The sequence below is a fragment of the Tachypleus tridentatus genome, chromosome 12, assembly GCF_004210375.1.
Source record: "Tachypleus tridentatus isolate NWPU-2018 chromosome 12, ASM421037v1, whole genome shotgun sequence".
NCBI lineage: Eukaryota > Metazoa > Arthropoda > Merostomata > Xiphosura > Limulidae > Tachypleus > Tachypleus tridentatus.
The window spans coordinates 93,220,844-93,247,976 of NC_134836.1; the positions used below are offsets into that span (position 1 = coordinate 93,220,844).

The window sequence follows — 27,133 nt, forward strand, 5'->3', positions numbered from 1 at the left end:
ACCCACCTAACAATGCATAGGTGATATAAATTTTAATGCATATAGAGAGAATTCTAATGCTATATTCGGTGTAAAATTTAATTAATATAGAGGGAATTCTAATGATACATTTGTTGTAAACCTTATATATATGTTATGTGTATAATGTTATAAACAAAACCAAGCTCAAAGAAAAATCACAAACGCTGCACCAATCGAAAGGATCCCCAGGGTACAGGGGAAAATATAATATACTCTAAAACTGACATTATAAGAGGTTTAGATTTTTTGTTTTTAACGCAGTCTTTCCTTTAATTTTGTTTTTATTTTACATGAATGTTCAGTATAAATATATATATATATATATATGTATATTTAGGTGTATAATATATGTATATATACAGGAAAAAATATATTTTTATTATTGAAAATACATAGTCAAACTAGTTTTGTTTATAAATATTACATGTTTATCATGACTTATTAATTACAAGTTAATACTATTATAACATCATTACCAGTAAGCAAAATGAAAATGTTTATACTTAGTATAGTATTTGTTTAAAGAACTCAGTATAAAGAACTGACCCAAACATTGGGCAAACCTGTATATATACCAGTGATTTCACATAATGGGGGGTTATTGCAATACTGATGTCATTTTGATTACATTTTCTGTGTGACTCATGTGTTGTTAGGAGCCCTGTAACCAACAAAATAATAGGCTCACGAGCATTTTTCCGCACAAATAGTTTCAAAAATTCTAGGGTTACATACCTCTAAAACTTTGAAAAATAATGAACCACAAATAACATAATTATTCCCGTACTATAATTCTTCAGCATATGTTTTGTTAAATGTGTCTTTAATGTATTTTAGAACACATGAATGCTATTTCACAATAATTTGGAGACGGATTTGGAGGTGGGAATAATAACGTTAATTTACCAGTTACAAATTATATATACATTCCATACTAAGCGTGTTCCTAAACATTTTTACGCTGTTCTATAATGTTGTCAGAAAGCCAACGTACAGAATTTGAGAGGTTTAAAAGGAGTTACCAAAGTGAATATGTCTAGTAATGTAATGGTTCTTCTGAAAATTACCAAGGTGAATATTTCTAGTAATGTAATGGTTCTTCTGAAAATCAAGGGGACGTGGGGAATTATTCTTCATCTTTGTTTCATAACAAACTTTTAAGAGACGTAAACTAAAGCATTCCTAATACAGTAAGACTCACGTGCAACACGAGAGCACCAACCACACAAAAGACATGAATTCCTAACTGTACTGATAGAGTTGATGTAGTAGAGCATGTTATATAGATATACCAATACGTATGCTGTACAGTTCTTTCGTATTCCAAGTGTTCAGTTTAGTACTTGTATTTTAGACGAGGCTTTGCCTTTTATATATTTCAGTATTTCATTTAGTTATTTAAAAGTTTTACATTTCGGAATTTTACTTTTCTGTGGTGGTTTGTAATTAATTTATTTCTCGTATATTCTCAAGGATGTTAATATGACTTTTGTAAGAGCTACTGTTTCCTTTCTTTGTTAGAAGTCGATGATATATATATTTCATCTATAGGATTGTACGAAACAAAGCAGCACAGAAGGCAAGGTACATCATGAACTCACCAAACTTCAATGCTGGAAACCTAGAACAACAGGAATCTGCTAATGTCACCTCTGTCATTACGCATGCGCCGCCTACAACCCACGATGGAGCACAATCTCTTCTACGACCGTCTTACTCCATTAACGGAATACTAGGGATTCCCAATTCTGATACAAACGCAAGTTTAAATAAAAGAAAAAGAGATGACGGAACAGATGCAGGTTAGTCTAGTAGTCTGAGGTTTATCATTTATATATCTATATATATATATATAATTGCCATAAGCTACAAATCGTTACACAAAGATCATAAAATCTAGAGAATAGGTGAAAATTAGAAATTCAAGTTTTAACAAAAGGAAATTATTTGATGGTAAGGTACTTTTTCTACATGTAGTTTTTTATTAAAACAAATCAATGTGCACACACGTCAGTCGGTACTTTTTTGCCTGTTAATAACATAGGCTTGTGAATTTCAACTTCATAAAAGTTGTTTTGGTTTTAATAAGGGATTTCCCATAATTCATCTACACAGATTTCTAAAATAATATTCTTTTTTGTTTTTTTACAAATTGAGAAGGAAACAAACTTACTCAGATTTAATTATTATTTTTTGTTTATCACAATGAACTCTTTTTATTCGGTGGACTCAGCAAAAAGGTCGGTGTGGCTTTGCTATAAGAAAATGCAAACACAAACATTTCTTATTATTTTATTTTTGTTAACAAAAAATACCAACTGAAGAAATGTGAAGAACATTGATGTGCGTAGAATATGAATCTTCATTCATCCTGATTTTTTCGTGTGAAATCTACGTCTTTTAGTTTCAAACTACATGTTGTGGTCTTAGTTTTATGTATCATATTACGACGTTTCCTAAAAAATCTGCAAGTGATGGAGAAAATGGATATAATTTTCAGATTTATCGTACTGGATTTGGTTTGGTTTGTTTTGAATTTCGCGCAAAGCTATACGAGCTAGCCGTCCCTAATTTAGCAGTGTAAGACTAGAGGGAATGCAGCTAGTCACCACCGCCAACTCTTGGGCTACTCTTTTACCAGTGAATAGTGGGATTGACCGTCACATTATAATGCCCCCACGGTTGAATAGGTGGGTATGTTTGGTGCGACTGGGATTCGAAACCGCAACCCTCAGATTGCGAGTCGAGTGACTTAACCCATCTGGCTATGCCGGGCCAAATCTGTTGTTATTCCCTTACTTGAATCGGTAGTAAGTCTATTGGATTTGTAACTCTAAAATCAGGTTTCGATATCCGCGGTCAACGCAACACAAATAACCCATTGTGTAGCTTTGGGCTTAACAACAATTAAACAAACCGTTCTTACGTGCCTTGTGGTGACAAAAGTTATATAAATGTAATATAATTATTTTTAGCCACTTTTTTAACACTTTGATTGAGGACATTAAAGTGGTTTAAAATCTAAGCTTTTTTAACACTTATCTCAGGAATTAACATTAAGCGAACATATATTTTATAAATGAAGCAGCTTTTAAATTTTTTTCACAATGCCTCTTTTCGCTCGAACTTTCAATATTATCCGCCCGTGTTCGAAACGAAAATGCTTCAAATTTTATAATGGATATAAAGGCATTAATACTGTCATATGTGTATATACTTTTATTTTACCTGGTTTAGTGTAATTTCATCTACTTTTTCAAATACGAACTGAACACCTAATAAATGTTACAGTATTGCAAACCGTGGCCATTCGTAATTAATTTATGAACAAGTCCTGATATTATAGAAAAAAAAGAAAAACCTAACGAATTTAAAATCTCCATTATTAACTAAGAAATAGCCAAAACAGTTTAGCTCTTTCAAACTGTTAAATAGTGTTAAAGACACCACGTTTTTCTCCCTGTATTATATAGGGTATTCCAAGATTCAAATCAAAGCTGTTTCGCTATTAAATACATCCATCTTCACTGAGTCTGCTGGATTTATATCTAATTAACGCAGCAACATTGTGACATTGGATGACAGTCTCTCGTGCAGTGTCCTGTGATAATAATCTTTTTTACAAATTGCTTTTCTTGATGGATTAAAACCTCCAAATGCACTAATTAATATTTAAAAAAGCATGCGGCAAAACGCCCTCTTTATTTTTTTATTCTACTATACTGCCTGCAGAAAAGGAGTCGATCGAAATTATATCATAAAACGACTATTAAAGCATTAGATCCTAGTATATAAAGGACATTAGTAGTATATGGACAGGATTAATTAAAGCGTATTAATTAATCTTTTTTTTTTTTTTCTCAGATATGTTTACAATTTTATAACTATTTTGACTGCAACTCTTGTGCTAAATGAAGATAAGGAATACTAATCATTTGATGCCTAAACGGAAAACTCAGTTTAAAAAGTGTTTATAAAGGTTACTCTATTTACAGAAGGTAGGGATATTAATCAACAAGATATCGTATTTCGTATATTTCAAGTTTATCTAACACTAGTAAAGACGTGCGTTACCTCAAGACTCCTCATAACCTCTTGCAAACATCTAGTTTTGTGTTTATCGTAACAGTAAAATGACTTCGTTTGAAATTAATCTAACTGGTGAATGAAAAAAATGTTTTTCAAAAAGTCCACCATTTACCAACACTGATTGACCAAAAAAAAAAGCTACATGCTTTATATATACATATATACAGGTTGTGGTAAGTACACAAAAACTTAAGCTTTAATCATAATTTATTGTTATACATCTTCAACTCATTGTACTGCAAAGCTGCTCGAGTGCTCTTTGTGCTCACCCTTCCTGACTTAGATACAATAGACTAGGTGGAAAACAACTATTCACACCATCTACAACCAGGCCCGACTTATCCTTGTCGTTAAGGCACTCGTAATGGACTCGTAATCCGAGGGTTGCGGATTCGAATCCCCGTCACACCAAACATGCTCGCCCTTTCAGCTGTGGGAACGTTATAATGTGACGGTCAATCCCACTATTCGGTGGTAAAATAGTAGCCCAAGAGTTGGCTGTGGGTGGTGATGACTAGCTGCCTTCCCTCTAGTCTTACACTGCTAAATTAGGGACAGTTAGCGCAGATAACCCTCGTTTAGCTTTGAGCGAAATTCAAAACAAACAAATAAACCGTCCACATAATATTAAGAATGTGTTTTTACATCTATTGGTCAATGTTGCACAGATTAAAACGCATAAAAATTTGTTCATTAAAAAATTAATAACTCTTACATATTCAACAAAATATCTATATTTATTGTGTCATATAACCTTGAAATATAGTGTTATTTTTTTACATATAGGAACAGCGGACATGTTAATATATTCTTATTCTAAAAATAGTGTCAATTTCAAAGCTAGAAATTTAAAAGTTCAATATCATAACATAAAAACGTAAAACCAAATAATAGGTTTGGTGTTTTATTTAATGTCACGGTATTTTGTGTTTTACACAAAATTTAAAAGTGTCGACGTTACTACAAGGAAAACTTTCATATTTCAGATTTAAATGTATCTTAAGCTGCCAAGTATAACACTCTACGTAAAATTAGAATAACTTAATTTTTTTATGTGTACATTATTGATTAGTCTTCTGTCTTGGCTTGATTCTTATTAAGCTCAAAGCTGTAGAATGAACTCTTTTTGCACTGCATGGCCAGGTGGTTAAGGCACTTGATTCCTAATCCGAGGGTCGCGGGTTCGAATCCCCGTCGCACCAAACATGCTCGCCCTTTCAACCGTGGGGGTGTTATAATGTAACGGCCAATCCCACTATTTGTTGGTAAAAGAGTAGCTCCAGAGTTGGCTGTGGGTGGTGATGACCTACTGCCTTCCCACTAGTCTTACACTGCTAAATTGGTGACAGCTAGCGCAGATAGCCCTCATGTAGCTTTGCGCGAAATTCAAAAACAAACATCTTTGCTCTGTCCACAGCCAGTAGCGAGAACAATGTTTTACGTTAAAAGCTCTCAGAGCTTTCACTGAGCTATAGCGAGAGAGGGGGGGGGGGTTATTCAACCATTTTATTTATCATTATTTTCCTTTTCATAATGACTTGAAAAATACTTATTCGATGTCATTTCTGACTCGAAAACTATTCTGCAAATTGAGTTTCTTGGATTTCACACGAGCTTGGAAAGTATCTGTAAAATTACCTGGAAATTACAAAATTGTTTTCGTCAATATATCGTTTCTTTTGCTTATAACAAATTTTAAAGTTAACTTTGTTACGTTCGACTTTAATTAATTGAGAAAAAGTGTTTAGACTTATTAAAATTGTTTTGAAACTGTCATCTCTTATCTACGTTCAAATTACAGTTGTGTGTGAACTGGTTTGTTTTGTGTTGTTTTTTTCATTTCTACGGTGACTGTAAATTAATCTTATCTTCCCGCAACTAATTAAATAATTAATTCAGAGCGACTTTAGAAATAAATACATGTATTCACTGATAAAGGAACCGATTGCATTCAGCGCTTACACAATTATTTGAGCTACTCGTTTGTCGGGCCATTTATGACCAGAAACACTGTCTTTGTCTATATATGGGCATCAAGTTGCCAGTATGACTGTTACAATGTTTTAACCCGATTGAGATTTCTTATGCAGAATTCGTTGTATACTTAACGTCATATCCTTTTATCATTTCGGTGCAGGATATCAAATAAGGTTTTCTGGTGTTTCATAATTTGTCGTGGTATATACGAGTATGCATTTTTTCAGCGACTTCTGTGACCCTATAAGTAAATGGTTTCAGACAACATAATGTTTTATATATTAATGAATTCATATGTAACAGTGATGGCAAATTAGTTTATTTTGATAATGCGAATTGTGTTAATATTTTCTGTTTATTATTGCAGATAACAACGATGAACATAACATATGTGGTGAACACTCTCTCGAGGAAGAAACGACGAAACGACAACGTACGCAGTACAACGGTGACCAACTTTATACCAACGTGAGTATTCACTGTATGAACCTATGACAATATAACAAACAAATCGAAAACGTGTTCAGTACAACGGTGACCAACGTGAGTGTTCACTGTATGAACCTGTGACAAAAAAACAATCTTCAACTTACTATACCAATCACGTTTACCATATTATACAATTGATACACTAAATTGGATGATTTTTACGTTGATTGATTGAATATGGTATGCATATACAAAAAATACTGTTTCGTGAAATTGTTTAGTTTACGCTGAATCTTTATGTTCGCTTTCTTCTAAATTTTTTCAGTTTCTCTAAAAAAGTTTCCAAATTGCTCACAAATAATTCAATGAGTACAAAATGTGCGTCTCAGGTTCTAAAACAATATTCATCAAGTTAGCGGGATATATGTGACTGCTTCTAATACAATATTCAACCAATTAGTACAAAAGGGAAAATGTTTGTCTCAGCTTTAGATACAATACCCATTGAGTGCATGGTACGGCAACTTTGCTTATATTACAATACTTAACCAGCGAATGCAGAATTTGTCTGAGTTCCTTATATGGAATCCAACCAATGTTTCAACTTTTAAATCTTCTCTCTATTCAAGCAAGCTATAGGACAATATACTCGTGAAATATTAAATGATATTTATGGAGACATTTCTCGTGTTAAGAACTAAAAAACTGTTGCTATTTGTAAGGTCAATAAATTCACATAAATATTATAATTTTAATAAAACTAACGTATTTCATATTTGTCTGAATAAAACAGGATTAATATCAGAAACAGCCGATCATTGGACGTGGAAATGCCAGTCTGCGTTTGATAACGTATACTTAAAAATCGTAAATCCAAACGTAGAAGACTGACGCGAAAAAATTATTGCAACTCGTTTTTTTATACCAAAAAAGAAAGAACACGCCCATGTAATACGTCATGAAAACTGTTGTAACATAAGGTGTTTATATCAGCCACTACATTCTGTTTTGAACACTACTGTTTTATAGCCAGAAATCAGAAGCTCAGTTCACCGGTAAATATCCGAGTCATCATTGAGAGATAAATATATATTTGATGATAACAACTTCATGTTCTGCCCTGTGATAGTTGGGGAACAGTAACACGTTATACTGTTAGCACGACGTAATCTCCGGGAGTAACTTTCAGTTAATTTAAATAAACTGAATGCACTTTATAAAACTCGTGATCACAGACTTTCAACTAAGTAGGTATATATTACATAATGTCATGTCACGTAACAAGATTTGAGGTAATATTCTGTTGGTTTTAAATGACATTAATTTGAAACAGATCCGTATAAACAAAGTAAAGGACAATTTTCTATTCCACTAGATGTGGCCCAAATGGGAAAAACATGAGGGTGACTTAAAATCCATAATGGCAGAATTACCCACGGTCCTACCCAACGGATCATCATACTCCCTCCAACAGTTTGCTTCCGCCCAAGACCCGGTTTTCTCTCCCGTCGTTACGTCGACAGGAGCGGAAAGCTTCAAACATGATGTCGCCACTATCGCCTATGATGGAACACTGAACTCCATTAACGCTCAACTACAGTCAACAGCAGTTTATGCGCCATCTCTCGGCAAGTCAAATTTCCCGTTACTATTGTAGTATAAGTTGTTTGTTTTTTTCTTGCTGTTTTTTTTTTTAATAAACTATAGTACATTATACATGTACTATTGTACACCTTTACTTCCTGTGGAGTAGATCTGAAGTATTACTTGATTTAAACCTAGATGTGTAGGTCCTGGAATCTGTATGGATTTAGGTGTGCATGTGTTTCTTATGCGAAAACATTAAAATACTTGTCGTAATAGCAAGGATAAAAAAATAACTTCCTGGAAAATGGAACGAAAAAATTACCAAAATATTTATTTATCTTTGTAAGGATTATATATTTTATATATTTTCACTAGACCAAGGTTAGAAGGTTTTAGGTTTGAAGTCTGTAACCACAGACATAATCGATTTTTGTAAGTTATCGAGTACAAGCAGTCATAAATCATGATTTGTTTAAGGTGTTATGTTCTATGGCTATGTGTTCGCACATGTTCCGAACTAATACTATTAAACCTATGGTTCATTTCTCACTTTCACTGGAATGGACATCACGTGTGTCTGTATGCTTGTTTTGAAATGAAAGTTACAAACTGTTGTGACTAAAGAAAGGCGGGATTTCTCTGTAACAATGACGGTGAATGGGCGGGGTTTCTCTGTAACAATGACGGTGAATGGGCGGGGTTTTCCTTCTGTATATTCCGCATGACTAACCAACTTGTAGACTTTTGAATTGGATAATAGTCATCAACCAATGTACATTTAGTTTTATATGATTTTGTTAAAAACGCATTAAAAATATTTGTTTAAGTCCACCAACAAATAAATGCATTCATTTACTACATAAGTCTTATGCATGAATATAAAGTTGCTGTCATTTACAAGATTGTCAGTTGTAACGCATCCATTAATTTTAACTAAAACTTAAAATACTAATTAGTATTGTTTTAAGCATATAAGGACTATAGTAGGTGACCTAGTTAACTGATATATACACGCACACTGATTGGTCAAAACTAACAGCAATGAAATCACACCTCGTGACACTTAATTCCCATAATGTCCTTCAAACTGCTTTATTCATTCAATGATAATTAATTGCGCCATCTGGTGAGGTTACGAAACTTTAACAACAGATCAAAAGTATTCAGCCCCGAGGATTATTTCAAACCATATTACGAGTTTGTTTGTTTTCGAATGTAGCATAAGTTGTATTTTTATACGACATACCTGGAATACCTTACAATGAAGTTTCATCTTTTTTCATTTTTTTTTTTTTATTTTTTTTAGTTGACTGGAAAACAATATATTAAGTCAACGAACTTTCCTTGCATGAGTCAGCTAATCGATTATAAAGTACTCAGGTGTCATAGATATGAAAAAAACTAGGGCGTGTAAAGCCAAAAACATTGTAGTTTTACGGTTATCATGCAGTGTTTACAGATAATGGTGTTTGCTCTCAGTCTCAATTCAAGCCACACAACTGTTCAGAGAGATCAACGCCCACAAGCTAAGATTATCTTATCCGTATTTCTGTTCCTTCTCTATCTGCACAACCAATTTATATTTTTATGAATATAACGTGTTTGTGTGTATTCACGCACGAATGGATGCTAATTGTTCGAATACCAAGTCCACATCGTGTGACCTACCTGAAGAAAGATATTAGACCAAATAAATGTACAGGGAAAAATACCCAGTGCGAAACGTATACGTCTACTGGAACACGTGTAAAACTTTTTAAGTCTTTGTAGTATTGAACTATTTATTTTTTGTTGTAAAAAAAACAACACACTTACCACATAGAAACAAGGTTCTTAAACTATTTCAAGGCAATTAAAAAATTACGACTGTTTCTAATATATAAATTGATATTACCATAGAACACATTTGGTTAATAAGGATGCAATTTTGAGTGAAAAAAAAATCGAAGATAGAAATTACTCATATAACACGTGCACTTATTAAGCTCGTGAATCAATAACTATTTACCTCCCACTGGTAAAACGGTGAGTCTACCGATTTACAACGCTAAAATAAGGGGTTCGATTCCCATCGGATGACACAACAGATGACCCGATGTGGCTTTGTTATAAGAAAAACACGCGATAACTGTTTATTTATTTATGTAACTTTCACCCCAAAACATGGTTCCGTGAAAGTTTAATCAAATACAATGTGGTTTTTACAAATTTTAAAGACTCTCTGAGAAACAAGAACTCAGTGTAAATTGGTTTACACTGTAACTATATATATAAAGCAACTTCAACTTGTTTGGAAGTGTAAAATATGAACGCAAATACACAGAAGTTCTAAGGAAATATAACAAAGAGTACCATTCGAAACATACCTTTCAGGAAAGGCCGCGAAACCTTCATTTTCCAAGGAATGTGTTTTATCATTTTTCTTGAGATTGTTACACGTTGAACGACAAACACCATTCAGCAAGCTGTGTAGACAGTTATTTTGAAGAGCCTATGAAGCATAAATACTAACGTTTGTTTGTTTCTTTTTTAATTTCGCGGAAAGCTATACGAGGGCTATCTGCGCCAGCCGTCTCTAATTTAGTAGTGTGAGATAATACAGGCAGCTAGTCATCACCACCCACCACCAGCTCTTGGGCTACTCTTTTACCAACAAATAGTAGGATTGACTGTAACATTATAACGCCCCCACGGCTGAAAGGGCAAGCACGTTTGGTGTGACGGGGCTTCGAACCCGCGACCCTCAGATTACAAGCCCAGTGCCTTAGCCACCTGGCCATGTCAGGTATTAAGATTTAAAGTTCTAATATTCTTGACTTGTGTCGTCATGTGTTTTGATTCAGTTCAAAGCACATTACTTTTCTACATAGTAAAATTTAGGCTTGAGTAGAAACACAGTTTTCCTTTATACGATCAATTGCTAATCAATTGCTAGATTATACAGTATAACCTATTCCTTCTTTATGGTTAGTTGCTTTTACCGAAATAGTAAAGACTTCCTACATCGGAAAATGAAAGCTGTACTTTAACCAGTCGAAAAGCACTCTTTTGAAATGCGAAAGATGGTAGGTGGGTGGGTGTCAATAACATTCACACTAGAAATGCTTCACACTATTCACAAACATCTATTTAGGGTAAAATATATATGTAAAAACGGCTGCTTTGGGTTGAGAAAATTGTTATGTAGAGGAGCGAACAATGTTTCGACCTTCTTCAGTCATCGTTGTTCGCTCCTCTACATAAAAATTTTCTCAACCCAAACCAGCCGTTTTTACATATATATTTTTTCTCTACAAGTGGGTTTTCTCGTCATCACTGATTATCTATTTAGGGTGTTCTTTTTAAATGATCAGAAATTTTCTTGGGGAGGAAATTCATCTGATTGCATAACATTGAATATACACAATATTTTTCCACGAAACCCTGGACTGCGCTGCCTTTAGCCTCTACGTAAATACGCCACTGATTATAACGGAAGGCAACAAGTCACCTATAACCACAGCTGATATAAAGTCAAGCGGAACGGCACATATGAAAACTACGTTTTGAGATTTTGTAGATGATGTGACGCAACTAAATGTTGTTTGTTTTGGGGAAGGGTATATAAAAGCCATTTCCAAAGGAAAATATTCATACACTCAGATCATAAATATAGGTTAAGGTCAAATATTAGAATTTCCAAGACGGAGACATCTCTTGTACTCAATGGCACTGAAAAGCAATGGATTATGGCTTAACTTGGAACACCAGAGCCATTCAGAAAGAGGTGTGCCAAAAGTCATACTCCAATCTTCGTAAGTAAAGTGTAGTGTCTTGCAACAAGTAAGAATCCATTAACACAAAGGTCAATGTTTTAAGCAAAAGTACGTAACCTAATCACGAAAGATTACCGTCCAAAAACAAAATCCACAGTAAGACTTCTATTTGTATCTTTCATTCAACCATTAGATATTAATATTTTTCAACATGAAAACATACCGGCAAAGTTGCTAAATGCAGCATCTATCGATGACCGAAGACGTGCAAGGATAAGTGGTGTGCTTTGGACATGAAAACAGTTGCTTTTGTTTACAAAGTGACAATCAATAATCTAAGAAAATCTCGTTTTATTTGCGTACACACACACACGCACACATATATATATTTACTATGTCACTAAACTGCATAGATATCTTATTTCTCCGAAGGAGGGCGTAAGTCCCCTGGAGAAATCACTTGTTTTAACCACTCGCACCACAATAGAGTAGTGTGTCGTCTGTCAGTCAATCGCATAAGGGACGCTTAACGTTGCAATTTGCACTGTCGTGACGTCAGTAAAACGTGCACATGCCACGAATCACGAGAAGTGTGTACTGTATAAGCTACAACACAACGTGACATATGAACTTCAAAAATAAGAAATAAAAATATTTGTTACTTCAAATTTTGGTTTTATTTACTATAGAAACAAAACATTTTCCAGAACTCTGTGTCAGTGCTTCTAGTATCCATCCATTGGTGGTGGTTTTTACAGTATAATTTAGTCAGTAGTTATTTCTACTGGTTATCGCAGTTGTTACGTGTTATAATATCAAAGTATGAAACTGAGTTAAATTGTAATTTAAATTTAGAAAGTTAATTAAATGTAGAGAGTATCAAAGTTGTGATGTTTGTCAACAAAATTGGTGGACACAGTTTTCTTTCTCGATACAAATATATTTTAATATAATACAATTTACAATAACGTTTATTAGGAATAGTTATTACAAGTAATGATTTATATTCAAACATTTTACAAACTTACAAACAATAATGAGTCTTTATCTGGTATGGAACTGAATATTTTATTGACGGTTCACGATGAACGAATTAATACCGAGCACATATAGATACACTTACTTAACAGGGAACTAGCCTGTTCCAAAACAGGTGTGATTTCGCTGATCACACGTTACTGTTTCGCTGCTGAAGTTATATGATGTCTTCGTAAGAATTTTAACGTATCGCAGTTGTAGCTTCTGAGGTCCGTAGTATACCAATGTAGCAAACCAACAATATATACTGTCTCTTGCTGCGTTGTTTTGGTTAATTTTATAAGCTTGAGGGGCGAATTTCTATAAAGTTTAGCTAACCCAACAATACTGGCGATCACTATTATTTAAATACTCATATAGTACATTGTTGATTCTTGCACTCGTGAATCTTCTACAACTTTAGTGAATAGGCTAGAATTTTGCAATATACATTTAACTTATAAGTCATGTTATATATTGAAAAAATAATAATAATTTGAAATTTTCTTTATCGGATCCAAAAACTTTATGAGACAAATCAATAATACCATCCTCCGATTACGTGTACATCCTTTGTTTTTGGTTTAATTTCTTATCCTGAGCTCGAGTCAGAGCAAACAAGAAAAACACACCTGGATTCTTCTCTACAACAACATCATCCTTGGATGAAACAGTGAATGGCTCGCTAACCAGTTTGGGCTCAACAACAACTTTTCTCCAAGCCAAATTGTTTCCCAACAATAATGATACATTCTTAATTGGCTGAGTAGGTCTTACTCCAACAAGAACTGGTCAGGAAACTAGATCTAATGATAAATAAATGTTATAGAGAGGAACATTAAGAAAGCCACCTTCAATATCCTGTGCAATACGAGATTTTCCAGTGGCAGAACAGGAATCTATAAACAATATACCTTCTGAAAACAACGACTGAGTTGCCTCATTTCCTTGAGAGTCGAATTTCGAGAATGTTTAGCTGCCGCAACAATACTGGTGATCAACAGAGTACATTTTTTTATCCTTGCACTCGAGAATCTTCTACAACTTTACTGAATAAGCAGGAATTTCGCAATATACTTTTAACAGTATAAGTTACCTGGATTTCCAGATATGTATTTAACTGAAACAAATATCGATATTAAAATAAATATATAATAGTAAATCCGCCACACAGTACATAATATTTTTAGTAATTGTTTCTGTTCTTGATGCCCTCAGTATCTCAGCAGTAAATATAATAGCTTATAACCCTAAAATTGGGTTTCGATGCCTGCAACAATGGACAGATCGCAGGTACTCCATTGTGTAGCTTTAAGCTTGACAACAAACGAAACAAAATATTGTTACGCAGTCGTTTAAGATTTTTCTGGTGGTAATTCACCCCGTGACTAGGTATAATAATTAACCGTTTCTATTGGTGGTGGTTAGGACAATAAGATTTAACGTTTCTAATTTGTTTGTTTGTTTCTCACCTGATCACATTAATTCACTTCAAGGTACGGTCAACACTACAAATTATACATCACATCACAATGAAATTATATCCATTAGTAACTTTAACATACAAGATTTAAAGCCAACGTAATACAATTTATTTTCCCTTTCAGGCTCTTACTGTCTGCAACAGTTGTGTTTATATATTTTCTTTTCCTTTTGTTCACTAGAATTTAATGATGGAAACATAAAACTCAACTTCTTTTTATTTCCTACAAAAAAAAAAAGGGTGACTTATTATTTTTACAACTATACTAATAATTCGGGCCTGACATGGCCAGGTGGGTTAAGGCGTTCGACTCCTAATCTGAGGGTCGCGGGTTTGAATCCCTGTCGCACCAAACATGCTCGTCCTTTCAGCTGTGGGGGCGTTATAAAGTGATGGTCAATCCCACTATTCTTTGGTAAAAAAAGTAGCCCAAGAGTTGGCGGTGAGTGGTAATGAATATCTACCTTCCCTCTAGTCTTACACTACTAAACTAGGAACGGCTAGCGCAGATATCTCTCGTGTAGCTTTACGCAAAATTCAAAACAAACCAAACCGTTTGGTAAATTTTAATTCAGGCATTACAAACTTTTAAGAAATGCACATTGGAATTAATGAAATCAGTTCATCTCAAGCAATTGTTGTGGAAGCCATATTTCTAACTGTTCATTGTTCAGATAATTCCTGGACAATTTTGTTAATGTCAAGAGAGCAGGAACAATCGTCTGGCAACAAGACAGTCCTTCGTAATCTTATAATGACTTCCGCCACTTAAAGTTTTTGTAACTTTGATTTATTACAGTTAAAACGTCATTCCTATCCGGTGAATAATTTATTTATGTTTTGTTGCTATTGTCAGGAACTCATAATCATATTTTTTTTCTAAAATAATTATTTATAATCAGTTATGTTCATACATGTCTTACCAAAATAATTCTTGAGGAATATACTTTACGTAATCTTTCTCAAAACTGTAACCTAATTTTAATTCAGTCAACATCGGATAACATCACATAGAATTTTTATTGTTGTTATGTTTTTCGTATATATTCACACATATAAGTATCATATTTCTAGTGTTCTATACAGTTTCTGATACAATTTGATATTGCACTTTTCGGTCACATTGGGGTTATACTTTAGTTTCAAAGTCGATAAAATATGTATCCGGTCGACAAATGTTACTTTTAGTTTTGTATTAAATAGCTTTCGTCATCTCCATTATAGTTATTTATCTCTTATGTCTGATCTGTCATCAAATAAATATCTGTATACAGTCTTACAAGCTATCTTCATGTCCTTTAGAATCTTTAATATGCTCGTTTGTTTTAGTCGTCTGAGATCGACAAAATTCATTCTAAATTAATATTTATTTTATCTAGTATCAACTATCTTATCTCATGTTAGAGTATCTAATACCCAACACTACTTTGCCGTAACCTTACAACAACCCTTATCTCTTAAGAGTATTACATCTCAATAAAAGACTGGTCGTTGTTTCTCAGCCTTAGCCTCTATATCTAATTCTCTCAATATCAAACAAAAACTGTTCTTAACGTGTCTGGTACTTCATGAAAAGTATAATCCATTAGTCTTTCACTATCTTGTATAAACTCTAAAACGTTTGACCTAAAAATTCTGAACACATTTCTGGCTTTGTGGTATTGAAACTGATCGACGTGACAGCTAATCTTTACCAAATATTTAAGTTTGTTAGTACCACAAAATATATTTTAACAGCTAATCTCGAAACTAGTGTCCAGTCAAAATACCTGAGGTGACTTAGGTTTTTGTCCCCACAGGAAGTGGATCTTTAACTCCCCTGACTCCCATCAACACGCAAGAAGGGAGGCCCGTTACGGGTCAACCAATCAACTTTATAGATACTAGTTCCACGGCATTACCATATCAAGCAGGTGTGTACAATAGTGCTCCGACAGATTTCTGTGAAAATTAACTGACCATCATTTGGTGAAATGAAACATTATCAGAGAGTCTGTTTGTTTACTGGTTCGGTATAACAGTAAAGAGAAATCTTCTCTTTCAAAGTTGAAGTATTAATTTAATTCAATTATAACATCTAAATATGTCGTTTATTCCTTAGAATTTTGGAATATATTTTATAATAAAAATACTTTTTACAGTTTTTTTATCTACCAATCAAATATTTATAATTCATGTCTATTTTCGTAAGATCGTTAATTGTTGTTATTTCATTTTTACTTTATTCTAGGTTTACTTGTATTATAAAAAAAATCAGGGTATTGTGTTAAACAATACCAGAGGAAATACTCAGTTGTTAATAATAACCTTTTGAAATGTTAGTATGAAAACCCTTTGTTGTTGTGGTCGCGTGTTTGTAAAACGTTGCTATGAAAATGCGTTTACAGTTACATTGTTTACAGTAATTTATAGTATGTGGCATTTCGGTAACTCAAAGGTAAGTTTAAGGATTCAAAGTGCTAAAAATCAGGTTTCGATACTTGCTATAAGCACAGCACAAATAATCCATCGTGTACTTTGTGCTTAATAACAAACAAATACAGAACGTCTTTTTTCAAATTTAATATATCATTATGAAAGAGAAACCATTTTTATGTTTTGTAATATTTTGATTTTTTTTCAGAATTGTATTTTTATTTTCTAGTTTAAAGAGATTTAGCTATATTTATGTTTACTTTTATTTATTAATTTCTTTCTTGTTATATTCGGAGAGGAATGTGCGGTGGCGGTGTCAAAGCCTGGGTGTGGGAAAAATTCTAACCCGGTTGTCTGTGTCTTTCGTATGATCTTACTAACAAATTAAAGACCTTACACTATGATATACAAAAAGTAATAACTTAACCTACTTATAAGCTGAAACGTTTTACACGTATTCGTAACTAAATGAAGAATCTGATAAAAACATTTTCGTTCTGAATTTATTGAAGCATATGTACCTTTACACGATACTGGTGTGAGTGTAGTGTATATCTTAACTATACATATAGATAACCAGCTATTTCTTGTTTCTATGCTTTTTGTTTTCAATAGCTGATCTGTCTTTCTATTAACAACTAACAAATATGTTTCCTAGTAGTTCATTACTTTTTGATTTTTTTTAAATTATTAATGAAAATAACAAACACAGACGGCATGATATTGTAATTTTAAAATTTCATTTATCTTAACTACGAGTGCATGTTAAGTCAAAAAAACATTAGCAATACTTTATGTTTGCAGTTTTTTGCAGTTTTTCTCAATGTATTTAGATATGATTAGTCATAATTTGCACGCAGTCTCGTTTTGTTTTATCTGCTTATCCTTTTACAACTAACCTGTAGATAACACCTTTAGTTTTATCTTCCTTTGCGCAACCTTTACTTTAATCATTTCTGTTTGCATGTGCATAGTGATGACGTATTGTGACGTCATACCCTCGCATGTACTTCCTCCACTAGGCGGAAGTGATATTGAAAACAGTCCATCTCCAGCGAAAGCAGACACACCTACCTCGCCGTCTTTCACCATCCTTCAGCCAATTCAAAATACAACATTTAGTGATGGTACAAGTGGTTCATTTGATTCTCTCAACAGTTACGGGCAATACCCAGGCAAGTGACGTCGTTATCGCAGCGCCCTCTCTTTATTTTATTTTTAAATTCTGGTTTTTTATGTTCCTGAGCAGTGTAATCAAAATTAAGTTTAAAATGACATAACATTATTAATCAAATTTTGTGTTCTGATGAAATGTAACATAAATAATAATTATTTAGCTCTTATTTATTCTTTTTCAGATATTGCTCATAAACTGCTATATATGTTGCTATAAATACATTTTTGTTTCAGGTTATCAAACATGGAAGGATATGTTTCATATTTTAATCTATTCCACTGTAAAGTGAAAGAAGAAGGAATTCTCAATATCCGCGGCAGTTGAAATACTTTTAGGCAAGATTAGAGCAATTTAATCTATGAGACATTTTGTCTCCTTTTTATGAGCTATATCTTTGTGCGTCAGCAATGTCAAACGTGGAACGCGAATACATCCAATTCTATTTTACTACACACCAACATCTCTACCAGTCAACGCACAAATTAAAATTCCTTTAGGCATAATTGAAGTAAATTAACATATGAGGGCTTGAGTGTGATCAAATACATAAACCGAAAGAGTATGAACTCTTGAATCTATAACTGTAATTATATCTGAAATTGGTCAAGATATGACGGAACTACGAGCTAAACGTTTGTACTTGAAAAAGATAACGGTAACTAAGAGCCATTCCATGAACCGTTGTTAAATATATATATATATTAGGTTGCTAAATCTCTTTGGAGCGCTAGGTAGATTCAAACATTATTTCGTTATGAAGAAAGCGAATTGAAAGAATTTTGCAATTAAAAATCAAATTGGGTATATAATGCAAATTACATGTGATAGAACAATATGTTTTGTGTAAAAATGAAATCGGTGCCTAATGCAGTGTTGTTTTGACATCACACAATGTGATTGGGTGTCAGAAAACCGACCTGAAAGTGCCAAATATATAGGTTTAGGAAGTGACGCGATTGTAGAGTGTTTTTTGACTCTCAGAATTACTCTTCCTGGCCATCTTGAGTTCACAGGTTAAGCCACACCTAGAATAAGCGTGATTAAATCACTCATTTCCGAACTAATAACTCAAATATCTGCAAACTTTTCATAAATGACTCAAAATTTCTTCCATTTAAAATTACCATATTTTGCGAGCGGGTCGAAGAGAAACAACAGTTTCTCAACGCTTTTGGTTATCTGGCCTAAAGAGTTTAAACCAAAACAACTGCCAAGACTGGATTGGTTTGTAGAGTTTGAAAGCTATTGGTGAACGTGATAGCTTCGGGGAAGAAAACAAAGTCCACACGGCAAGCGTATAGAAATCAAAGCTTTAGTTAAAAACAGCTAATTCTATAAAGAGATCGCAGTTCAGTTTCACTAGCAAGACCCTGAAGATGGTTCGCAAAATTGGTACTGCTGACAATAGAAGTAGTCGAGGAAAAAAATCCAAGCTATCCAAAAGTGATGTAGGCTTCCTCAAAGTCAATTTTCTGCGTAATAGATGATGATCCAACAGAGAGTTTGCAAATGACCTTGCTGCCAGAACAGGTTTAAACGTATCTTCAAGAACAGTAAGATACTTATTGTCCCAAAATGGTCTTGTAAGTTCTCAGAAACCCTTACTGAGGAGAGACAACAGAACAACAACAAAAGACTTTTTAACCTACAAAAAAACACGAAATAAGGAAACGATCAAACTTGAAAACAAAGTATTCTTTATAGATAAGTCAGTGTTTGTGACACAATTAACGAATGTTTTTTCGAAGGGGGAACAGGAAAGATTTACAACAGTCAGCGTACAACAGCTACAGTAAAATATGGGGGCGGGAGTATCGATACAATTGTAAGGCTGTATCTCATCCAAGGGCGTCATGGATTTACATAAACTCGTAAATGCCCTGACTGCCAATAGATACATGAAGCTGCTTATACACTATGATATTCCTTTAGGAACGCGTCCCATTGTACGAGGTTTCACCTTTTAACATGACAATAACCTCAAGAATACAACCAATGTAATGAAACCGTATTTGTACCGCAAAGAAACTGGTGGAATACTCACAAAGACATGGTGGCCTTCACAAAATCATGATGAGAAAGTTAAACAGCAACCAATTGAATTGTCAAAAGTGTTACAGGATACTTGGAACAACACTACACGGTTCTTCATTGACGAACCATATAGGAACATGAAAGCACGATGTCAAACTCTATACAAAACCACATGCCAAATACCAGTGTTCTGAGCAATGAGTTAATTTGTCTTTGCATGTTTTTTTCGTAATGCGTTTTGCTTATGTTTTTTTTTTCAATATAGTTTGCACTATATACTCACTTTGACCATTACTGCCATTTATATTTTCAATACTGTTTATGTATGTAGTATTGGAAATAAATATGGACACCCAATCATATTGTGTGGTGTCAACGTAACGCAGCACTAGGCATTACTTCATTTTTACACAAAGTACATCATGTCGTCTTCTACACCCAATGACATCTAAAGCTCCGTTCTTAAAGCTTTCACATAACACAAGCATAAATCGAGCACGTTCCATGTTCAAATTCAAAAGATTAAGAGAAGTAAAAGTGTTAAATCTACCGAAACTAAATAATCTCAAACATTATTTTTGCAAGAGAACACATATAGATATATTAAAAATGTGAATCAGTTGTATCCAACACTTAAAGAATGCAAGCAACGTGGAAAAATTCCATTTTGAAAAAAATAAGACAATTAAAATTATAAGAATAAATAGTATTGAAACTTACTTACAGACTTCAGATGAGTTGAAAGGACTTACGTTAGCTTTAACGGTTGACATTTGAGTTTGAGTTTTCAATTCATATTAACTTCCGACCAGAACTCAAATAAAAATTACAAATCAACCTGATAATTGGTATAGCTAATTAAACATATTTTTGTCAGTTTCTTAGCTTACAGAGATTAGAATGGATTGTTTAGTTAGTTCGGTACATTGAAGTAATTTATAATACTTGGAAGGTTAGTATTCTGGTTTGTAGCATCCAGAAAACTTTCCAGTTAGTTATATACGAAGATAGGTGGTATCTGTTTATCTAAGGACCAGTTATGTGTTTGACACGGATATGTTATAGATATGTAATTGTGCTTTATTTAACAAAGGCGTGGAATTACTCTGAATACAGCTGTTTCTGTCTAGTGCAATGCTTACAAAATTAAAACATACTTTAATTTGAGTGATGTCCTGTTTTATTTGTCAGTGTAACCAATCTTGACAACAAACATCTCTTTTGTATGGACTCGCCCCTCTGCATTTGTCTGCAGATAGGTAGAAAGAGGTAAGGATTAGTAGGTAGAAATATACCGAATTGTGGAGTGAAAATAAGCAACTTAGTGAGAAGAAACGTTAAATTACAATAAAATAAACCTTGTTATTGTATTGATAGTCTATTGTTTCTTTTCTCTAGTGGTAGAGAGTGGAGTTCCGGGTAACGAATATAGCTACACGTCACAGTACTCCCAATATCCATCAGCAGCTGTCGGATATGGAACTTATGGCTATGGGCCAGGTGGAATCCTAAGTAAGTTGCTGTTAGCCAACTAATTTTACTCATTCTTATTGTTGTCCTTGTGTTTGGATATTTTCTGAAACATTGTATATAGATTAAAATATTACACAAATAATTCGGAACCACAAGCGATTAAAATTGTATATTTTATTCCCGAAGTTTCGATTATATACTTTTATGAAGAGGATGTTGTACAGTGACTTTTTAAAAGGATTCAAATATTTCAAACTTGATACAGATGCATAAACCAAGCATTGGAAACTTAAACTTGTGTTACCATAACTAGATATGAACACCTCAAAAGTACTTCTGTTTGTACTGCATCAGCTAAAACACGAAACAGACATTTCTTAATTAAACCTTTTCTGTTTCCCCTTTTATTATTGAACTGTTTCCTAAATGTATTCTAAACATATCTGAGCTAATAGTTCCAAATTTTAGTGTAAAACTAGATGAAAGGCAGCTAGCTAGTCATCATCACCTACCTCCAACTCTTGGGCTACTTTTTTACCAACGAATAATGGGATTGACCGGCAATTGTGACGGGCAATCCCACAATTCATTGGTAAAAGAATGGCCCAAGTGTTGGCGCTGGGTGGTGATGACTAGCTGCCTATCCCTCTAGTCTTACACTGCTAAATTAGGAACGGCTAGCGCAGATAGCCCTCGTGTAGCTTTGGGCGGAATTCCAAACAAACAAACAACTTTTTTATGTGCTTGATCGTGTTTTAAGACCATTGTATTCTAAAAGTACATCACAAACTTGTTTTATTATTTTTTCTGTGGTTTATCGTGTGTTAAGAATGACTAAAATACTCATTGTTTTAGTTATACATTTAACTTAATTGGTTTACAGACGTTTCATATGACTTTCTTATTCTGAATTAACAACGTATTAATATAAATATATCTTTGTCTTATTTTCTATTAAAATGTAATTAACCTAAAAATTTGTTATTGTTTTTATGTAGACTCGTCCTATTACTATACCCACAGTGCACGACCAGCATCATCGAACCTCCCTGCATTGAATGACCCTTCAATCAGTCCAAATGCCTTTAAATCAGAAAGATGCTAGTTCGTACCAGTAGTTTTCACTGTACTTTCCATAGGATATAATTGGTGAAAACAACTATAGTGTCGAGCTTTATTACTTGATAAATAAAAGTTTCCCAAACAATGAAACAGGCTTGACCAAGACCCACGATAGGCGTTCTACCTCTACCCCTAGACTAAGTCATTCTAAAGAACAAAGAAAACAAAAGATGGAATATTGTATAGAAGTTTAAGATGTCTGTTGTCTAAACGTGCAGGTCATGGCATTGTACACCTGTAGAAGCAATGGACCATGATGCTTTCATTGTAGGCGTAACAACTCATGGGAATGCTTCGGAACTTGTGCTGCAAACGATGTACATTAGAGGTCACTGAACCCTCGAATGTCCGTAATGAAATTATGGTTTTCTAGATATAAGAATTATAATGTTCTACATCATTAATATGTTTTATATGCTCATTCAGATTTTTTTAAACGAATTATTACCTTTAATTTACATTCATTGAAACCAAAGATGATTTGTTATTCACATCATACCTTCCTATACCTTAGGATAAAAATTATAGAAAATATCTTATTTCATCCTCCACTTAATGTTATTTCTTTATGTTAAGGAAATTGACTGTTTACTCATATTACATTTAATAATAGTGATTCAAAGTTTATACAGAAGTGAGAAATATCAGCATCGAAAAGAAGATATTCTATAGTTAAAACTGTAGAATACAAAATCTCATATATTGTAAATGACACGATTAATCTAACTATTTTGAAATATCACTTTTATGTAATCTTGAAAGGGTATTTTTACATCTGAAAAGTGTTATCTTTCTCAAGAATCCATGATGTAGTAAATATAAATTTTGTATAGAATAGTCACACTTTTTATAGTCATATTTATATATAATGTTTTGTGTAAAATTCTCTCTGTATTTTACACATCGGAGGTCACATAATTTGTTATATTTATAGGAACGTTCCAAGTTATATAGATTCCAAGTATTGACTATAAGAAATATTCGACATTTTTTGATTATTATGACACAGTTTATATGTTAACCTAATGCATCAGAACAACATTTTTATTTCGATACGTTAGTTCAAAAGTTTCGTAATGTGTTAAGAAACTAGGTAAAATTTAAGACAAGTATGTAAAGGATTTCCAACAATTCGTTCATAATGAGAAACTTCGCTTCAGCAATCAGACTAGGTTCATTTGCCGTTGACAACATATAGTGGATTTGCTGCCATCTGTTGACGAGCAAAGTTATTTAATATACAATATCTTAAATATAATAGTTTTTACAATATAAAATATTCATCAAATTTTGAGAAAAGAATAATCAGTTTTCAAAATAAGAGAGATTTAAATAAGTCTTAACTATCATTCAGGCAGTGATAACTAAGAATAATTTGGTAATATTTTTAATTCTGTGTCTTTCTTGTTGCGTTTTTATTACTAACTTGATACAAAGAATTTCTGGCATAAATTATATGTTTTCAAGATACTCTCTGTAATAATTAAAAGTACTAATATTTCAAACTCTCGGTTTACTACGCATGCACTCTTCTTAAAAGCTATAGACTTTGTTACTTAAACATTAGTACCGAATATTTAATCGAATTTGTGTAGATTTTATATAACATTATATGTTCCTATTTATGCATGACGATAGACGAGATCATTGCGTATGTCTCAGGAGATGTCACTTATAGGTCTATAAATAATAACCTAAATTACTGAGTGTATATAGAAAAGGTATAACAATGTACGTAACTTTCCTTCGGGCTTACCGTAACGAACTGATCACGACGTTTCTTAACTTTGGATTTGTGACATTTATGTTACGTAAGTAGATTTTTCACGTGATTATAACTAAATCCATTAACACACCTTTTTCCAAGCAGGCACAGAGAGTACTTGTTTTGCAGAGCTTCAGTGATAAGTTGTGCAGTAACTTAACATTGTTCATACAAAGGCATGAAATGAGTGAGGATTTTTAGATAAATAGGAGATTAAATTATATACGTATGTATAAATCACTTTATTATGGTTACTCACGTGATACTATATATAACTGTTGATTCATTCTGAGAAGTCTCAAGTTTAAGATAAATTTGTTGTTGTGTTGTTGTTTCTAGGAAGGAAACTAGAATAGCACATGGAACCTGTCTAAGGTCTAGCACACCTAAAGGTGGTGCAGACTTGTGTGCATTTTATGTATTAAATGTGCTATAAACGTATGAGCTACGAAAAACGATGTGGAAACTTGAATCAGAGTAAAAGCATCAGCCCTAATAACTTGATGTAGTCAAGTTTTCAGACCTCTGATGTTTCAAGGTTGTGTTTCTGTTTTTATTATGTCAGAGAAGACATGGTTAGAATTAAATTTGCTTTATTTAAAAACGGAAAAAAACTCTTGTAGAAGAGAAACTAATAAGAAAGGTACCTCAGGGTAGATTTTTTGTCCGAGTTCCCCCAACTGTACAATAGTGTTAGACGATTAAACGAGGACGTGCGCATGTGTTTATACACTTGATTTTATATGTGTACAGTACTATGTAGAAAAGTCAGAGAAGTCATATGCAAATATACAAATACGCTAACCAGTTGAACAAGAGAAGGTGTAATTCATATTTCAAAGTCAAAGCTAATCGAAACTTTGAACCTTCCAACGTGACGACAATTCATTATGACTTGAGAATAAGTTGAGAATCGTCTGATTAGTGAAAACAGTCACAAATACTGTAGTAGATTAGGAATTACTAAACGAGACCTGTAGGTCTAGTTGTATGTATTATTTAAATACGTTTCACGACGTTCTAGTTTAATCTTTCTGTTACATATGTTGTGGGTTATTACAGGTTATATATACATATTCAGATTCTTTCCAGTGTAGGTAGTGCTAGGTCAAATTTTTCTACTTTCAGTCGATGTAGTTTATTCTACAAGTATGTATAAATGTCATATGCTCAAATATTGAAGATAATAAATACGGTTGTATACAAAGAAATGAATGCATGTTTATTTGATTGGTCTCTATAATATGAATATACAAAAGTTTGTAACATTTTGATAATAAATATTTTCAACCTTTTTTGGCACCTTCTGCGACACATGGACTAAAACATTCGGTCAGAGACCCCACAGTAAAAATTTAGACGTTCTTGACTGAAAACAATTTACCAAAGGGAAGATAACCAGTCAGCAGCATCATTCGACTACAGGGTACTCTTAACCGAATAGTGAAATTAACTGTTACAATTATAACGCCCTTTTCTTTCCTAAACTGTGGACCTTGTTTCACAGCGTATCGTGGCTTGAACCTTGACCTTTAAATCTTCATTTCCAGCTTGTATAAACAAATAGTCATAATAATGACTTTATTTGTACTACATATATTTAACTAGCAAAACTGACAAACACTAAAAATACATTTTGAAATTTAAACATCATTACAAAAAAAATTCTTTATTATAAGTATACAATAATGTATGTAAAAAAATAAGTGCTTTGGTTCTCCGAGTAGAGTTGCTGTATCTCTGAATAACACGGATTGTTCAAATACGTAAACCGTAAAAAATAGGCCAATGAGAATCAAGCAAGATTAACTGATCCGTGAATTCTCAATAGAACTCAACACCGCCATGTTTGTCAACTTCTCTTGAACTTATCACTGACATTAAGTTTATTTTTTTTTGTTTCATTACAAGTGTATCATTCCCTGTGATTAAGGTTATGGTAGACACGTGGATTGAATTTGTTGTTATGTGTTTGTTAACACTAATAGTAGCGTTACTAATTCGCAACTAATTCACGATATTATGTATTGAAATAACTACTGACTACATTCATTTTCTGTATCACATGTTTCATTAAAACTTAATCAATCTTATTATGTTTGTTTTGGAATGACGTTCAAATAAGGACGTTTCATTTTGTGTCTATGTCCAAGTACATTATTGTTTCTCAGAATAGTGTAGAAAATCAAGTACGATTTTTTTGTATTGCTAAAAATAAAATATTATCTTAATAGATATCGTAAATCACATTTAAACATTTTGCTTATTTTTGTTCTACTGGAATGTGCATACCTGCTCCAGTTGCCTTGGTTCTAATGAGAAATTCATATTACTACTCGTTGTATTTGTCTTGGTTCTAATGAGAAATTCATATTACTACTCGTTGTATTTGTCTTGGTTCTGATGAGAAATTCATATTACTACTCGTTGTATTTGTCTTGGTTCTAATGAGAAATTCATATTACTACTCGTTGTATTTGTCTTGGTTCTGATGAGAAATTCATATTACTACTCGTTGTATTTGTCTTGGTTCTAATGAGAAATTCATATTACTACTCGTTGTATTTGTCTTGGTTCTGATGAGAAATGCTTATTATTACCCGCTGTATTTATTTTGGTTCTGGTATGAAAATCTTATTCCTATCTGCTATATTTGTCTTGATTCTGGTGAGAAATGCGTATTACTGTCACGGTTTTATATATATTAGTGGGCAATAATTTTCCTACAGTAGATGTCTGTGATTTGTTGGCGAAGTTTTTGGACATTAAATGCACATCACGCAATTCAT

The 27,133-nt window shown here is 33.2% G+C and overlaps 1 protein-coding gene across 9 annotated transcripts in view; it reads left to right on the forward strand.

The window, feature by feature from the left end:
• The window catches only part of LOC143234017 (uncharacterized), a 132,655-nt gene extending 107,096 nt beyond the window's left edge, over window positions 1-25,559 (forward strand). For 6 of the 9 annotated variants that reach the window (XM_076471014.1, XM_076471019.1, XM_076471015.1 and 3 more), the window contains 7 exons: window positions 1,573-1,823; window positions 6,455-6,555; window positions 7,892-8,148; window positions 16,162-16,271; window positions 17,748-17,948; window positions 21,383-21,496; window positions 22,456-25,559. In XM_076471014.1, the coding sequence (XP_076327129.1) occupies window positions 1,573-1,823; window positions 6,455-6,555; window positions 7,892-8,148; window positions 16,162-16,271; window positions 17,748-17,948; window positions 21,383-21,496; window positions 22,456-22,562 (1,141 nt within the window). In that variant the 3' untranslated portion in view covers window positions 22,563-25,559. The remainder of the gene's footprint in view (window positions 1-1,572; window positions 1,824-6,454; window positions 6,556-7,891; window positions 8,149-16,161; window positions 16,272-17,747; window positions 17,949-21,382; window positions 21,497-22,455) is intronic. The other 3 variants (XM_076471021.1, XM_076471022.1, XM_076471020.1) reach the window with 2 other exon arrangements.
• The last annotated feature ends 1,574 nt before the right edge of the window (window positions 25,560-27,133 follow it).